The sequence below is a fragment of the Balaenoptera borealis genome (genome assembly GCF_965194805.1).
Source record: "Balaenoptera borealis genome assembly, chromosome: 5".
Classification (NCBI taxonomy): Eukaryota; Metazoa; Chordata; class Mammalia; order Artiodactyla; family Balaenopteridae; genus Balaenoptera; species Balaenoptera borealis.
In genome coordinates this window covers 12,934,691-12,952,786 of record NC_138862.1, presented here as the reverse complement: position 1 = coordinate 12,952,786, position 18,096 = coordinate 12,934,691, and the positions used below count along the sequence as shown (strand labels likewise).

At 47.6% G+C, this 18,096-nt stretch overlaps 1 protein-coding gene across 1 annotated transcript; it reads left to right on the top strand.

Moving 5' to 3' along the window:
* Nucleotides 1–281: 281 nt before the first annotated feature.
* MRAP (melanocortin 2 receptor accessory protein) lies at nucleotides 282–17,726 on the top strand. The gene is made up of 3 exons (XM_082395118.1): nucleotides 282–595; nucleotides 14,342–14,441; nucleotides 16,694–17,726. The coding sequence occupies exons 1-3, from the start codon at nucleotides 490–492 to the stop codon at nucleotides 17,055–17,057; spliced, it is 570 nt and encodes a 189-aa protein (XP_082251244.1). The 5' UTR covers nucleotides 282–489; the 3' UTR covers nucleotides 17,058–17,726.
* Nucleotides 17,727–18,096: the final 370 nt, after the last annotated feature.

Here is an 18,096-nt window from a genome sequence, read left to right as displayed (position 1 = left end):
GATAAGGTATCTAAGCCAGTGATTTGCTGGTTGCTTAATAGCACCAAGCACTGCCTTAATGCAAGTCAAGGGCATGGCCAGGCTTTTGATTTGTTGATTAACTTTTTAAGTATTTAAGGTAAAAAGTGACTGTCCTTTCCAATCCTAGCCCACATCTTGCCTTTCAAGGGGCCCTGGGGGAATCTGTTTTCCTGTCCTGATGCTGAGGGCCAACCTGGAACTGCCCTGGGACTGCAGGCTCCAGCCTTGTAGCTCTGTTTGTTTTGGAGTTCCGTCAAGCAGGGCAGGATGGAACGCTCTACTTGAACACTGAAGATGTCAGGCCCACCCCTCTGACCTTCCTCTGAGCACAACGGCTCTGATAAGTGGGCAGGCCTTGAGCCTGGAGACCCACAGACACACTTGGATGATTGTACAGAAATCAGCTGGGCAACCTCCTGGTAGAGCTCTGAGCAGCTCCGGAGGGGGCCACCTGCCCGTGCCGCAGGCATGGCCAACAGGACCAATGCCTCCACCGCATACTACAGCTACGAATACTACCTGGACTACTTGGACCTCATTCCCGTGGATGAGAATAAGCTGAAAGCCAACAAACGTGAGTCCTGAACTGGGAAAGCTGGCCGGGCAGAGGCTGGGGGTTGGCCCAAATGACTTTTCTCCATTCACTTAAGAACTACAACAGATGTCACCGGGAAGCCAGAACATGACTTGAACTCGTGGAAATAAGGGAATGGGGGGGGTGTATCTGTTATCTTCTGTAATAAGTTTGGAACTAACCTCCTGAGAAACTAAGACACTTTGGGAGCAGAATCTACTGGTAAGATAGATTTCTGCATAGAGTTAGATTTGTCTAGGGTTCCAGTAAGCTAGATGAGTTTCTTCAAATTGCAGATTTCACGTTTTCTGTTGTCTCTATACAGATGTGGGAGAGAGTTACTGTGTCCACTCCTCAGATGTGTGACTTACTAATTCTTATTAAAATACCCACCAGTGTTTCATCTTCACAGTCTCAGGAAGGACAACCAGACAAGTAAACATCCTTTTCCTCCTTGCCCCTGCCCAGTCTTTATCTCTTGAATAACTTGGTACTTTGTCAGCAATCTCCTCTGATTATCCCAGCTAGTCAGTCAAGATAATGAGTTAACTGAGGGAATGAACATGAAAAACAAAACAAAACAAAAACAAAGTCTCAGTTTCAGCCCATCCTCTCTGCCTATTCTGAAGTCCCCTGGGTTCCTTGGGATTTCACTACCATCACACACTATGTCCTTCAAAAAATGAACGCAGTCCTTAGAAGGAACCGGATGCTTCTCGTATGAAAAGAAAGAAAAGAAAGAAAGAAAGTCTGTTACACACCAGCTCAAAACTGAAATTCACTCAGATGGTATCATTTAATAAAAGGAGGCAGATCCCCGGCAGGGCCCTTGGGGAAAGTCCTACAGAATGTCTGGTTAGGAAGTGTTCTGTTTCCTGTTTCATTTACAACTTGCAGAAGCTGACGACTTCTGTTTCATGTTTGCTGAGGACTTCCTGTATCCCTGGCCCTGTAGCAAAACCTTTGGGGGCACAATAGATTTGGCGTGTGTTTTCTGATACAAGGTATATAATCATGACATTAAAATGCAGATTTTTTTTCACATACGACTCCCAGTAAGGAAGACATATAGTAATAGGGAGAAAGTGGCAGATTTGAAATAAAAGCCCACATAAGTATATTATCAAAAGTTCAGAACTTCGGGATACATATTGATCTGGACAACATGAAGCTCTGCATTCAGGAAAGAGTTTTTAAAATTAACACGAATTAAATAAAATTCTGGCTCAGCTTCAGACACCCTTTTCAGCCACCACCTGGGCTCCAAAGAGTCTCCCAGCTGCTTTGGGTGGGAGGACCGTTTGCAACTTTAGAATCTTAGAACCCATGATGTCAGTCCTCTGCCCTTCCCCCCTTCCCCACAAACAGCTTCCATTTCTGGCGAAAACGGCTGGTGTTCTCTAAATTGTGTATGAGGTTTGAGATGTTCTTTCTTGCACACTTGAACTGGAGTTGGAAGTTTACAACCTGGGGAGCTAGAAATGAGGTCAAATAAGAAATTCCTCCTCAAACTCCCAAACCCAGTAAAGATTATCTCAGTGAGGAATCTTACCAGAGACACAAGTCACTGCCCTGCCACCCCCCAGACAAGCTAGATGTTGGGGGCTTTTGACTCCTACAGGGGGAAGCCAGTTGCTGGGTCATCCCTCCCATGAAGAGTAAACATCGATTGGTATTTTCATAGCAAGGATTCAAGTTATGCATCTTAGGGGACTGACAAAATAACTCTCCCATATCTGCATACAGACAATAGAAAACATGATATCTACAATTTGAAGAAACTCACCCAGCTTATTGGAACCCCAAACAAATAAATTAAACTCTATCAAGAAATCCATCTTAAGGAAATTCCCTGGTGATCCAGTGGTTAGGACTCGGCGCTTTCACTGCCGAGGTCCCAGGTTCGATCCCTGGCGGGGGAACTAAGATCCCACAAGCCACGTGGGGGTGTGGCCAAAAATTAATTAACTAATTAAAAAAATTAAAAAATTTTAAAATCTCATTTATTAAAAAAAAATCCATCTTAAAAGAATATTCTGTCTCAAAAGTGTCCTAGTGTCTTAGAAAGTTAACTCCAGATTTATTACAATGGATATCAGATACCACTTTATACCCAACCCCTAGATATCAGGAATCTTTGACACCCACAGGGAGAGGTGTTCCTTCTGGGATCCTTTATTCCTGTTTGTGTCTCACGTATCCCAGGCTTCATGTCTTATCTGAATTTAATTTCTAATGTTTCTGGAAAAGAATTTTGGGGCTAGGCAAAAATCCCTCCCCCACCAGGGTGTTTATGCCCTGAATAGATTAATTGTCTTGTTTTTTTCTGGGTGACCAGCCATGGGGCCGTGGCTACGTCAGGGCTAGGTGCATGGACTCCCAAGCCTGTCCGCTGTAATTCACATCTGAGCTCTGCTACTTACTAGCTCCGTGATCTTGGGCAAATAAGTTAGCAAGGCCAGGCCAGATTCAGGAGAAGGGAATTAGATGGGTTCTAGTGGGAGAAGCATTAAAAATTGGAGGCACTCTTCAATTCACAATAAACAAGAAAAATATGGCAGATGGCAAGATGTGCTCCACAGAAAAGTCAAATAGGAAGGGTGGCTAGGAGAGCTGGGGCCCAAGGAAGGGTTGACACCCTGACTAGGGTGGTTGGTAAAGGCCTCTCCAAGGTGACCTGTGAAGAGGTGAGAGATCAAGCCTTGAGGATGTCTTGGGAAGGAGTCTTTTAAGCAGCAGGAATACCGAGGGCAAAGGCTCTGAGGCAGGGGAGCGCCTGGTGTATTCCAGGAATGACAAAGAGACTGCACTGACTATTCCCTTATATTTTTGGAAACTACTTTGGAAATAACGTTTTTCTCTTAAAATGGAAACCACTTTATTATTTCATAAGTCAACACAACCCATCCATCAACAAGAACAAAAATAATAGAAATATATGGGCAGTCGATATGTAAAGACAATAACAGAAGGAACTCAGATGGCCAAGGAACATGAGAAAATGCTCAATGTCAAAAGTCATCAGGGAAATGCACTGGGAAAGAACAATCAGATACCATTTCCCACCCACTGGATCAGCAAAAATTAAAAGGTTGGTATTTCAAGTGTTGAGGTAAGAAGTACAGAAATTAGTGCTGTCAAATGCCGCTCTGATGGGATGAAATCTGGTTTCACTGTTTGGGAGAGCAACTTGGCAAGGATCAGAAAAGTTGCAGATGTTCACAAGGCACCATTCAGCGTCCCTCTCCCAGGCAACCACCTCGGGAAATGCTTGCACGTGTCCACAAGGATACATGTATTTCGATGTTCACTGCAGCACTGTATGTCATAGGCAGAAACAGGAAACGACCTCATATCCATCAACAGGAGATGGGGTAAATAAATGATGGTGTGTTACTATGACCACATTTTTTAAATATATTTTTTAAAGGTTGATATGCTCCTTAGTCAATTACTTCACTCTACCAGTCAGAAAAAAAATCAGTGTTAACGTTTCGATGCCTAGCCAATTAGGGTTGTTCTGTGTCTGTATCCCCATGTGCACACAGGCACATACACACGTGCGTGCATGGACATACACACACACCTATACACCCACATGCAATTGCACTCCTACTTTGTGTGCTGTTTTGTAATAACTCCTGCCTGGAGCTGCTGAGGGGAAACTGAGAACTCCCTTGGGTCCCCTCTCTCCTCCCTGGGCCTGTCTGTAACTGTATGAGGCTGGGTCCAGTGGGTGGGAAAGTGGACATCCTCTCCTATAGATGCTCAGCAGATCTCAGGTGGGGAGGACAGGCCGCTGAGCTTGCGGGAAGTTGTATTATCAGCTGGTGACAGTGACTCCATTTTCTGGTCCCTTCGGAAAACATCAACCTACAAGCTTATCTCCTTCTTCCCCCTGGTCTCAGTCTCTCTCCATCTTCACTTCCATCTCCTCAACCTCTTCTTCCTCTTGCTGCACTCTCCTGAGGGCGACCAACCTTCCAGGTTTGCCCAGGAATGTCCCATGGATGCATATTGAGAAACCCAGGCACATCGGATGGTCACCTTAATTCTCCTCTCCTTCCTCAAGCCCCACAAACATAAGAACAGGGCTGCCACTAACCCCCATGGTAGAGAAAATTGGAAAAAAGCCTCCTCCTTTGGGCACACAGCTAATCACAACCCATTCAGGTGGGGTCCCTTGAGCAGTGTGCAGCCTGTGTAACTGTTCACGGCGTCCCTGCATAGGAGGGACTCCAGGCTCAACCATGTGCCCTTTGCTCATTTCCCTGCCCCTGCTCTCCCCAATAGGTCTAAGCCCCCTTTTCCTCCTGGTAGTCCCTCTGAAATTAGGCACTGTCAATTTTGTTTTCAGTCTTTTCAAAGACACCCACTTCCACACCAGACCAGAAACACTCCATACCGTTTCCCACCTTCTGGCCATCGCTCATGATTAATTCAACAATCAAAATTCTGTAACTATCCATTACGTGTCAGACAGTTGCACTGGGAGCTGGAGGTATAAAAGCAAATGGACTAAATCCACGTCCTCGATTTTTTTTTCAACAACTATTTTATTTTATTACCATGATGATCTATTTTGTGATGATGTATTTCCAAGTAGGTTACAGACCTCATGACACTCCTCCAGCAAACTTAGGAAACTATTAAAAGTTAGGACATCACAGTACGTCTAAACTCTTCAACAGTTTCTTAGTATCATCTAATCTCCGGTCTATATTCAAATTTTCCCAGTTCCCCCCAAATGTGCATGAGAGCTATTTTGTGCACTCCATGAGAATGAGCTGAGTGTGGTCCCTGGAGTCTCTCTTAGTCTAGACCAGACCCTTTTTGCAGATGACACTGGCTCGAGGAAGAGATCAAGCAGGTCACACTGTTTATCCTCAACTGTCCTGTCAAGTGGGAGATACTGATCAGTAATAAACAGTTATTCAGTTAATGGTGTTAGGCTGGAGATTTGCGAAAGTTGCCCACAGAGCACAGAGAAGGACACCCCTGGGGAGAAGTAAGAGGTGAAGGAAGGCTTCCCAGGGAAGATGTGGCAAAGCTGAGTCCAAAAAATCGATGGGAATTTGCCTGCTACTCAGGGGGCTGGCGCAGGGTAGAGAACAGTTACACTCCTGTATATAAAAGATGTGCTTCCGGGAGGGTGTTTTGGGAAGAGTGGCAAAGGATGAGCTCCAGATCCCCGGGGGCCAGATTCTTGCAGGCCAGCCTAGGAGGATCCCTGTAAACTGCAGGGAGTCATTTAAAATTGTAAGCAGGGAAGAGACAAGGGCCGATTTGCTTGCTAAGAAAATGGCTCTGGTGAACATATAAATGTGAGGGTCAGTAGGGTAGTGGTGACACGTGGGCAGGAAACAGCCATGTGCGGGGGCTGGAAGCATAAAGTTGAAAAGATCCCTACCCTCAGGAGTTCACAGTATAGGAGGGAGCGGCCGCATAAATGAACGAATGAGCGTGCTCCGGTGTTACAGCCACAGGAATAGACGTATGTGAGGCTCAGAGAGGCCAAGTGACTTACTTAATGTCACCCAGCTGACTAGTCACAGAGCCAGGACCTAAATTCCAGCTCTGATGCCTCAGGACTCTTCCCAGGACACTCGTCATGATCAGGGGGCAGATTCTCACCAGGATGTCAGATCCAGCAGAGCAGGAACCTTTGTCCACCTCTCTCTCTCTCTCTCTCTCTCTCTCTCCCTCCCCCTCGAGCTCCTAAATAGTGCCTAGCACACAGTAGGCACACAATAGCTGTTTGCTGAATGAATGAATAAACTAATGTGAAGTAGGCAGCTCTTGCACACATTATTAATTTTTACAATGAATATTTGCATCAATTATCAATTTATTGTCTCTCAGCTCTGAATGCGCCCTTCAAAATAGGCTCTGTGATCAACGATGGAATTTCTTTAAAGTGAGCACATGTTAGGATTTCTCAGGAGAGGGCTCTGGAGGGCACTGCTGGAGCACCGGGGTTGAGGGTTCAGCAGTGAGGGCGTGGGGATGTCTGGGGGAACTAGCTCCGGTCCCTGGCCCAGAACACCGTCTCCCTGAGATCTTGCAGCCTCAATGTGGCAATAACCTCTCTGCAGCCATATAGACAAAGAAACCAAAGCCCCCGGGGAACCTGTGGTCGGTCGAGGAGGGGCTGTGCCTCCAGAGCCCCTGCCGGCCAACTCCTCCATCTCCCTCCCTTCCCCCTCAACGACCCCCATCCACCCACCAGGCCTCCAGAGGGCTCTCCATGGTTTGTCCAGAAGCTCCAGGCAAGCTCAGGCCTGGCTGAACGACCCAACCCCTCTGCCATCCAGTGGCCAAACCACATCTCCTCCAGGGAGGTCTGAACCCCTTCCAAGTTTGTCCTTCCTTGGTGTTATAGGCTGAATTGTGTCCCCCGGCCCCCCGCCAAATTCTTATGTTGAGGTTCTAACTCCCAGTACACCAGAAGGTGACTGTATTTGGAGATAAGACCTTTACAGAGGTGATTAAGTTAAAATGAGGTCATTAGGCTGGGCCGGAATCCAAAGCGACTGGTGCCCTTGTAAGAAGAGATTAGAACACAGACACACACAGGGGGATGGCCGTGGGAGGACCCGGTGAAAGACAGGCCAAGGAGAGAGGCCTCAGAAGAAACCGACCCTGCGGACACTTTGGTCTTGGACCTCCAACCTCCGGAACTGTGAGAAAATTAATTTCTGTTGTTTAAGTTACCCCAGACAGGGTACTTTGTTACAGCAGCCTGTATTAGTCCTTTCAGGCTGCTATAACAAAATACTAGTGACTGGGTGTATTATAAACAACAGAAATTTATTTCCCACAGGTCTGCAGGCTGGGAAGTATGCAACAGACACATAGGGAATGCCCTGGATTGTCCCCATGGACTCAAGGGCAGGGCACCCTCTCCTACAAGATGAGGGTCGTGGGGGACTCTGAATACTATCTACTATCCCTAAAGAAAATTCCTTAGAGCTAAGCATCGCCAAGTCAGATTTTAAGTAGTCAAGCCCTGTCTTAGTCTCCTTGGGCTGCTATAACAAAATATCACAGGCTGGGTGGCTTAAACAACAGACATTTCTTTCTCACAGTTCTGGAGGCTGGAAGTCCAAGATCAAGGTGGCAGTAGATTCTCTGTCTGGTGAGGACTTGCTTCCTGGCTTGTAGAAGGCCACCTTCTCTTTGTGTGCTCACAGGGCCTTTCCTTGGTGCAAATGGTGAAAGAGTGTATGTGTGTCTCTTTCTCTTCTTATGAGGTCACTAATCCTAATGGGGGCTCCACCCTCATGACCTCATCTAACCCTAATTACCTCTCAAAGGCCCCACGTCCAAAAATCATCACACTGGGGAGTAGGGCTTCCACATATGAATGGTGGGGAGGAGACACAAACATTCAGTCTATAGTGGCACCTTTGTCTTGGCCATCAGCTGAAGCAGACAGAGAGAATTCACTATGCACATCCTGTCTGCTAGATATATTTCAAATCAGATCTGGCTGTGTATGCTATTTTGTACCCTGCTCTTACTGACCTCACAGTATTTTGTTTTCCCGTGTTGTTAAATATTCTTTCACAAAAATTTTGCAAATAGCTGCATGGTGTTCTAGAAATATGTATCTTTGAACATATAGAATGTTTCCAGAATTTTGCTCTTATAAGCAGTGGCCTTGGGGAGAGAAGAACTTCTTCCACTGTTGTGTGTTAAGTAAAGATGTCTCGCCTATTTTTGTCCTTAGTATTTGAATTCAAAAAAGTTCACTAAAAAAGAAAAAGCCTAAAAAATGCAAAAGCAGAAATCTCCCTCATCCAATCTCTGTGCTCCTGGTATCACTGTGTCACTCTTGTTTTCTGTGATGATCAGCAAAAGGCAGCATTGGGCAGTCTCAGGGATGCTCTGTTACTTGGCTTCGAAGGTATGGTAAGGTAAGCGTGAGTCCAGGTGAGGGTGGACAGAGGTCAACCACGGCAAGCAGGTGACCTCCTTTACTGACAAATGTGACTTTCTCTCCCTGCCTGTTCCTCTGGGCTGGATCGCCAACCCAGTCAAACAAATCAGAAAGCATCGTATCGCAGGTCTCTGCAGGGGTGCACATCAAAGACAGAAAGATGCTGGGAATGCTTTGGGCAAAGAGGCAAAGCTCTCGCTCAGATCGTCTCACTAGAAGGTCACCTAGGGCAGCTGGTAGACATGGCGAAGTCCAGGCTGGGTTCAACTCCTATGTCAAGTAGAGAAGACAAAAATAGAAGAAAAAATCCCTGAGCTCATGTGTTAACCTAACAAGCAGGAAGGATTTTAAGATTTTCGTGTTCATGCCCAGGCAGTGCAATTTATTCCATCATGGTTGGGCAGATAATTGGAAACATCTAGGGATTTAGATATATTTTTATGAGCATTCAGCGCTGACTTGAAGGCTGTGGGTTGCCCTTTCCCAGGGATGGCTTAAAATCTGGTGTGATTCTGTTACAGGGACGTCACAAGGATTGTTACCCTTATGATTTTTCAGATGCGGCTTCTGTTTCACGGAAAGGTTAAGAATCTTCCCAACACTGTCAGAGAGGTGGAAAATGCAAATCTGTTTCCTGAGACCCTGCCTGAACAGACTGATTACACGTTTGATCTTCTGTTTGTTCCCTTTTCAGAGGCTAAGCTTAGGAGAAAAAAACAGTCCCATATTCCAATCTTATAGCAACCATACAGATTATTTTAATACGATGAGTCTCCAGATACTACTCAAGTACTCCCTTGCAGGGAGTAGTGAGATGAATTGATTTTCCTTGGGTAGTGTCTGGCTTTACTGCTGTATTATTTACCTCTCAGGTCAATATGTCTTCTTCCTTTAATTAGGGGTTAGGAAGAATTTGTCATAGCCCATATTGACTTCTGCTGATGCACTGCCTCTGGCGGCTTCAATAATAAGGCAGTCTGGTAAGCTGGGATGAAGTGAGAGAGTGGCATGGACATATAGACACTACCAAATGTAAAATAGGTAGCTAGTGGGAAGCAGCCGCATAGCACAGGGAGATCAGCTCGGTGCTTTGTGACCACCTAGAGGGATGGGATAGGGAGGGTGGGAGGGAGACGCAAGAGGCAGGAGATATGGGGATATATGTATACGTATAGCTGATTCACTTTGTTATACAGCAGAAACTAACACACCATTGTAAAGCAATTATACTCCAATAAAGATGTTAAAAAATAAATAATAATAAGGCAGTCTATTCATCTGCTTCTCTGACAGCTAGGAGAGGAAGAACAAAAACACACCACTAACCAATCTGTTCTGAACACAATGCATAGACTTCAGGGTAAAGATTGAACAAAGGACCTATATATAACTCTTCTCTTTTGGTCAGAGGGATCAAGTTCAGGTTACAACTTTAATTATGATGTTTAAGTCTTCAGCAAATTGTCAGTCCCGTGGACATGACGTAAGCAGTGAAAGTGATTTTTAAACAAAGATATGAGCATGTTTACCTTGGAACAAATTTCCCATCAAGCTAGCCCCATGTGGAGCTGCCAAACTTGAATGAGTCTGTCATTGCTCAAAAACTGCTTGGAACTCTTACTTCGGAAATGACTTTGGTGGCCATGACACATTCTATGAAATGTCCACAATGATAAATTATGTATTTCTTTGGAGAGTGGATTTGCTTCTGGGAAATAGTTAAGAATCACCCAGAAACTAATCAGGTGGATGGACTTAAGCTGATTGATACCAGCTGGGTGTCAAAAATAAAATATCTCATAAAGTAGCAAAATTGGTGTGTGTGTGTGTGTGTGTCCTTCAAGGTGATTGCAAAAGAAGAATTTATAAATGTTTGATCATAGTATGTATTTTAGGAAAATTTAGATGACTCCGTGGTAGAGAGCGGATGATTATTTTGAAGGTCCGCATTCATTTGGATTTGTCAGTTTTGATATGTTCATTTAAAAAGTCAATTTTTTTACAGATTCAATCGAGAAAATTGGTTGAATTAACAGAGTTCCAGATAAAACAGATGTTGATTTCTCTTTCATGTACAAGTTTGAAGGATGGGATGGTAGGTCAGCTCCATGAAATCTTCAAGAAATGGCTTTGTTCTAGCTCATATCTCTGCCATCCCTGCCATCCAAGCCTGGATCTAGCCATCACATCCATGTTCTGGGCAACAAAATGGAGTAAGGGCATAAGAAGGGACATGGGTTTTAGAAATCCAGCCATCTCTGCAGAAGGACTCCTAGAAGCTGTCCTGTAACTGCTCCACTCACATCTCATTGGCCAGAACCTTGTCTCATGACCCTACTAACTGATAGGGAGGCTGGGAAATGTAGTCTTCATTCCAGGAAGCCATGTGACCTGCTAAAGGAGGGGTTCTATTACTATGGAATCATGTGAAAGCAAACATTAGGATTGACAGCCAGCAGTCTATGCTACAATTACCTTTACTCGTAGCTTACATTTTAGTGAGCTTGAAGGATGCTGTGATATTACTTGCCACAAAGCCCTCTTAACTGAAATAATATTAGTTCTATTTATACATTGGTTCACGACCATTAAACAAGGAATTGTGCCATGTATATTGCATATACATATTATTTTATTTAATTTGCCTAACAGCCAAAAAACACATACTATTATACCCGTTTAACAGATAAGGAGTTTATCTGTTAATAAATTTAGAGATGTAAAAGTCTCAGATTGCCTGAGATCAAACAGCTAGGAAATGACCAAGTCAGAATTTGATGGCCTCCAGAGCCTAGGTCCTTAACCCCGTTATTATTCCCCAAGAAGGGAAAAATCTTGGGGTTAATTTTATTCTAGGACCTTGGAGAAGAGGGAAGGGAAGGAGAGTTTTCCGTGGCTGGACCAGTTTCATTGTCAAGCCAGCCTGGTGTTCCTTGTTGTAAAGACAAGCCCACGGATGTTTAAACATTTCCAACACTGGGGAATGACAGCTCTCACCCTTGGTACAAAACGTTCTCTCAAGCACTTAGGCTGAACCTTCAGGAAGAAGAGGAAAAAACCCTATTTTCTTGTCTGCCTTTTTCAACAGAACACGATGAAATAGAATATAGTACAGGAAACGGCTAGTGGCTACTGTTCGCCTTTTTGGTCTGGCGAAATTAAAATTTCACTTCTCTGAAGACGCTGTGTTCTGGGAGTGGTAACATCTCATTTCCTGCTCAGCAGATAATGACCAAGGGCTGGGAGAGACAGTGTGAGCCTGGGAGAGGGGAGGGGGTGTCTCAACTGCTCAGGTTTGGAAGCTGTTTTCTTAGAGGCTCTGACGGAACTTACGTAGGTGCCAGAGACCTCAAATCCTGCACTACTTTTATGAAAGTAAAAGAGCGTTAGTGTCTGCAGAAATCTGAAACTTCCTTATACAATAGAAATCCCAAACCATATTTTCTGAAAACATACATACTCTTATACTTTGAGGGTTATACAATAAATTGTGACTCTTTGGGACAGAGTTGAACCGAAGCAGGTATTGTGGAATAATACACAGTGAGCAGGCAAGGAACGCTAAGAAAGTCAGAGGCTTCTTTTGATTGACGTATACACACTACTGTATATAAAATTGATGTCTAATAAGAACCTACCGTACAGCACAGGAAACTCTACTCAATACTCTGTAATGGCCTATATGGGAAAAGAATCTAAAAAAAGAGTGGATATATGTATATGTATAACTGATTCACTTTGTTGTACACCTGAAACTAACACAACATTGTAAATCAACTATACTCCAATAAAAAAAAATTTTTTTTTAAAGATGGTTTAATGAAAGAGTTAACTTTTTCTTTTTTTTTAAAATTAATTAATTAATTAATTAATTAATGGCTGTGTTGGGTTTTCGTTTCTGTGCTAGGGCTTTCCCTAGTTGCGGCAAGTGGGGGCCACTCTTCATCGCGGTGCGCGCGCCTCTCACCATCGCGGCCTCTCTTGTTGCGGAGCACAGGCTCCAGACGCACAGGCTCAGTAGTTGTGGCTCACGGGCCCAGTTGCTCCACGGCATGTGGGATCTTCTCAGACCAGGGCTCGAACCCGTGTCCCCTGCATCGGCAGGCAGATTCTCAACCACTGCGCCACCACGGAAGCCCTCTAATAAAAATTTTTTTTAAAAAGTCCTTAAGCTTAAGACAGATGGCAACAACCTCATTTCCTATTTCCCAGGAGCCCATGCGTCCCCTTCAACAGTTTGTGGCTCTAGGGCACCCCCAGCGGTTTCTCAGGTCAGGGACAGAAAGCAGAGAGGATGTGAGAGTCAGCCTGGGGGGCTTTGCTGTCCTCGCCTCTCTTCGGTGTGAGTGCCAAGTGGCTGATGCATTACTAGGTGGTGGAGGTCCATGATTCCTTTTGCAGATACTGCATCTTTTCCTTATTACCTGTTTTTGACACTTTTAGGACCTAAAATCAACTCTTACAAGGTCTCAGTTTCTCCCTCTACCTGTCTTGGATCATAGAGGGCAGAGGTAACGATCTTTACTAAATTACTATTTTTTACCCCACAAATGACTCATAGATCTCTAATCCTCCATTCATTCATTCAGTTATTTGTTCATTTGTTCACCCATTTATAAACGTCTTTTCATTTGAATCCACCACAGAAACATCTTTTGTTTGAACAGAACCCAACAGAAGGCAGGGCAGGGCTAGCACAGGCAGTGCAGCAGGAGTGCCGAGGAGGATGCTGGGGGAGAGATGCAGCATCCTGAAGGGGGTCAGCGATTTCTGGTGGGCTAGGTTGGCCCCCTCTGAATCCTTAACAGCCCCCAGCAAAGCCTGGCTCATGTAGGTGCTTAATACATGCCTGTTGATTACCATCCTTCAGTGGCTTCCTTTGGTCACACATGTAGGTGTGTGGTACTTGCAGACACTAATTATGAGCCTGGTACTCTGTGCCCAGAGCCAAAGACAAATCCCAAGAGAAACTATACCCCTGAAGTTCCCTAGCAACTTGCTGAAAGTTCCAGACCCGGACTCTCAGAGAAAGGAACCTCCTGACCTGCCAGGATCTACCCAGGGCCCGGAAGAGACTAAGCATCTTTCCTGCTTTCCCTGTGTCCTTTCACGTCCGGCCACAGATACAGCCAGAGTAGCGGCTGCGATAGTGCTTTTTCCTCCTGCCACTGCCCCGCAGCTGGGCCTGTCCCTCGGAAAGAAAGGGACCAGCTCTTTCCACGTCTAGCAGGCTGGCCGTGGCAGGCCTCGGGTGACAACTCCACAGCGGGAAGGGCCTGGCCCTTCATGCGGCAGGCTGGCACTGTTGCCTAGCGCACATCTTTTTTTTCTAAGTCTCTGATCTTGGGGTCTTTGAAGTTGTCCCTAACCAGGCTGGTAGGGGCTGCAGCCCTCACAGAGGAGGGGAGGCCGTCTTGCCACGTGAAGTTGCTCGCAGCTCTTTCTTCTGCCTCCCGAGAGGAAGGGAGGAGGGGAAATCCATTCTCTGAGCATTAGTAGCAGCTGAAAAAGCAGATCCATAGGTGTCACCCAACTTCATTTACTGTCTTTTCCCCACAGTAAGCCCCCTAAACTCACCCAGAGGCCCGTGGCCCTGGGAAAACGCCAGGTCCCTGCTGCTGCCCGTTTCCTTCCCAAGCTTATCATTAATGGAAACATCTGCCCCCGTACCTCTGCCCCCCCATCACAGCCGAGAAGACATAAGCCCCAGAGCCCCATCCCCACAGCACATGGGGGCCCTCGCTTCCCGCCCGTGGGCTCTGTGACATCACGCTGACGTGGAGACGCATGTCCACCTCCCACAGATTCGATCGTCATCGCCTTCTGGGTGAGCCTGGCAGCTTTCGTGGTGCTCCTTCTCCTCCTGCTGCTTTCCATGTCCTGGTCAGCCTCCCCGCAGACGAGGTAAGTGAGGACAGGCGGAGGTATGTGGTAAGTGGCCACGTGAGGGGCTAAATAGCGGGAACCCGTATGTCCGAGGTGGAATATTATTTGGCCATAAAAAGGAATAAAGCCCTGATTCATGCCACAACGTGGATAACCCGTGGAAACACTGTGCTACGTGAAAGAGGTGAGGCACCGAAGACCACACGTGGTGTGATTCCCTGGATGTGAAATGTCTAGAAGAGGCAAATCCACAGACAGGAAGCAGATTAGTGGTTGCCCAGGGCTGGGAGAAGGCAGAGTAAGCGGGGCTGACTGCTAAGGGGCACAGGGTTTCTTTGGGGCACGAGGTAACTATTCCAACATAGATTGTGGTGATGGTTGCACAACTCAGGGAACATACTAAAGACCATTGAATTATAAACTTTAAACGGGTGAACTTTGTGGTGTGTAGACTATAACTCAGTTAAGCTGTTGCAGACCATGAAGCGGAAGTTAAATTGGAGGTACAATCCACGCATTCCAAGTAGTAACTAGAGCCGAGCTTGTTGTATGTTAATTCTCCCGTGCTACGCAATTGGCCTCCTGCATCCAACTTTCTTTCCCTTCCAGCTGAATCTGCCCAACACAGCCACCGCTGTCCTAAGGACAACGCTTACAAGGGGCTCTATACCACCTCTCTCCCTGCCATAGCTCATGGGACCAGGGGTGGGCAACCAACCCGGCGAGGGCTGGTCCAGGGCTGGCCACTGCCCCTGGAAACATATGGCCTGGCAGGGAAGCTGGGGCCACGAGGCACTGAGGGGGCCAGAGGAGGACGGTAGCTGGGTGCCATTATGGACCAAGAGGTCCTGGGGCGTGGGAACCGTGATCTAGCACAGGCAGCTGGGAGCAGCGGAGGAGAGCAGAGCTGTTCTGAGAGGAGGGGAAGAGGCGCCTCCAAGCCCCTGAAAGAACCAGAGGGCAGCCCCCTGCCTGATGGGGTCCCCGTGCCAGTTCCCCGAGGACCTGTGGATCTGCGGATTCACAGACCTGCCTGGAGGAGCTTCTGACTCTCCTACCCCCTCGTCCAGCTGCCCTGTCCACAGTGTCTCATGCACCGGCTCTACACACACCAGGTCATTCTGGTTCCCTTGGTCACATGTGGGAGGCGGGGACCAGCTTTCGAGCAATGAAGAAATCCATTCTTTCAGTTTTCAGAACTGACGTTGACGCTCAGCAGATTTTTTACCCCCAAGAGCTCCCCGAGGGACAAACTAATGAAACTGACTTTCTTTTCTACTCTTCTGAGGTGACTTGGAGCAAGCCCTGTGCTAGGGACAGCTTGCGAGGATACTCAGCTACCCTCCCAGCGGAAGGTTCCCCAGTCTGGTGGGCACACAGGGGTTTTGCGCATCTTCTGGGCTACAGTTTTACAACAGGGCAAAATAATGACGCTCTTTGCCCTGCGTGGCCGCATGGCTTACTACAGAAAATGCTCTCCAGGAACTCTGTGACAAGGAATGCTCAGGGCGGCCAAATAGATCCTTAGTTAGATTTAGGAAAGAGAATGCTGAGTTGCTTCCCAAAGAGTCGTTCTTTCCATGCTGGGAAAACAAAAAAAAAGATTGTGCTAGCATCATCTGAGTCATCTGGAAGGAGGGCTTGGCTTCCTCGTGCTCCCTCCCTGGCCTTCTTCATTCACGTTCCAGTTATAACCACATTTGAACGAGTTCTCTAGCTTAGACAGCTATCGGTACCTGGCCTCATCTCATCCTGATACCCACAAGGCAGTTACCATCCCACTTCACTGATGAAACCGAAGGCAGGCGGGATGTGCCCCGTGGCCCCAGCACCTCGAGTGCAGGAGGCTCCATCCAGGGAGGATGGATTTCTGGCTCAGATACAAGTTGGCGTGAGGTACGGACACGAGACGAGCTACACTCAAGCACGTGGATGGACGGAAGGTCAACCTCCCCGCCTCCCATCCCCCCACCCCTGCCTCCGCCAGCTGTGAATCTGTGACATGAGGTCAGAGGGAAAGCCCCAAGGTCAGGGTCACCATCGAGCACTTCCTCTTCTCTTCCATTTCTCCACTGTGGGGGCCTTGGTGAGCCAGGCTGACTGCCCCCCTTCCTGGGCCTGCTTCCCTGGCGGAGGGGCTCTCGCCCTGTGACTCTCCCCTGCAGGCTTTGGCCAGGCAGGGGGGTGCAGCAGGGAGCCCCCTCCCCAAGCCGGGGAAGGACGGTTCTCCGGGCAGCTTGGGTGCTTCCTTCCCTCTGTTCTGTCCGCAGGAACAATGTCCAGCACCACCCAACGTGCCCCTGGAGTCTCGGCCTCAACCTCCCCTTCTGTGTCTGGAAGCAACCCCAGCACCACGGGGCCCCCCAGGGGACCCCGCCGCCTCTACCGAGCTCGGTCGAGGAACCAGGTGGCAGAGCATCGGGCCCCGTCCAGCAGCTGCAGCGGGGGAGTCCCTCTACCTCGGCCCCCCTCCACCCCCCAGGGCCACCCTGCTCTCCTCTGGGAACTGGCCCTCGATGGGGACCCGCACGGCACCAGCTGACGTCCGGAACTTCAAGCCCAGTGAGCCTCCCCCGCAGACAGAACCTCTCGATGGTAGAACCAACAACCCAAACCAGGGCCATTGCTGAGTGAGCCGGGGAACTCAAACCAACCTGGACACACACGTGCCCTCTGAAAGCCTGTTTACAGGTAGCAAGTTGTGCAACTAGGTCAAGAATGACTGTACAAGGGGGCGCATGTATGCATTTACCCAAGGCTGGCAACAGCCCATCTGGACGAGGGAGGAAGACCCAAATATTGCTCATTTTATTTAGTGCACTTAACCTGTCTACTTACTGCTTATGCTTGCTTTGGGAAGGATAGAAAAGTAACATATGTATGAATTAAGATTAAAAAATATTCACTGATCTTTACTATGTCACTTTATAGTTTCAGCGATTACTTCTGCAATGTTTTTTTTTTTTATCAACTCTGAGTTCTCTTGGCTGATCTGCACCTCTTTTAGGACGCCCTGGGAGTGCCTGCCAGGTCCCCCTCCATCCCCCACTGACACCCACTGTTACTAAGATGGGGCAGTGTGTGCCTGGCCAGACCCGCTGACTGTAGTCAGGGGACCTGAGCCACACCTCCGACCTCCCCAAGGCCTTTCACAGACAGAGCCCAGGGAAGCGTCTCCCCGGACAGGGCAGTCGGGTCCAGCAGGCAAGGCTTAAGCCCAAGTGGCAGGAGGATCCCGTGCTGTGTGACTTCATGTGACCTCTGATCTGAGACCCCCGATGGACCTAGTTCTCTAGTGCCTGACAGCCTGCCCCTGGCAGGGTGCCAGCACCATCCCACAAAGCCCATAAACCTCACCCCACCCCATCCCAGGTGACTGAAAAATAATTCTGTAAGGTGAGGGCCAGGCCTGGCCTTGCCAGCCTGGGGGACAGTGGGTTAGAAGGGAAGATGGGGGAAGGGAGACTGATGGGCCCCAGAGATGCAGAAAGAGGGCAGAAAGGACCACATGGGCTTTCCAACTTGAATCTAAACGTAGGATTCTGGCTTCAGGATATTCCAAGAACACTGTCGTGGGTGTTTTGCAGGGGAGGGAATAGGGGAGGTAAATGCTCCTTGTTTTCTAGACGGTGAGCCCCACTTGTGGGAAGGGGACAAATGCACAGAAGCATTA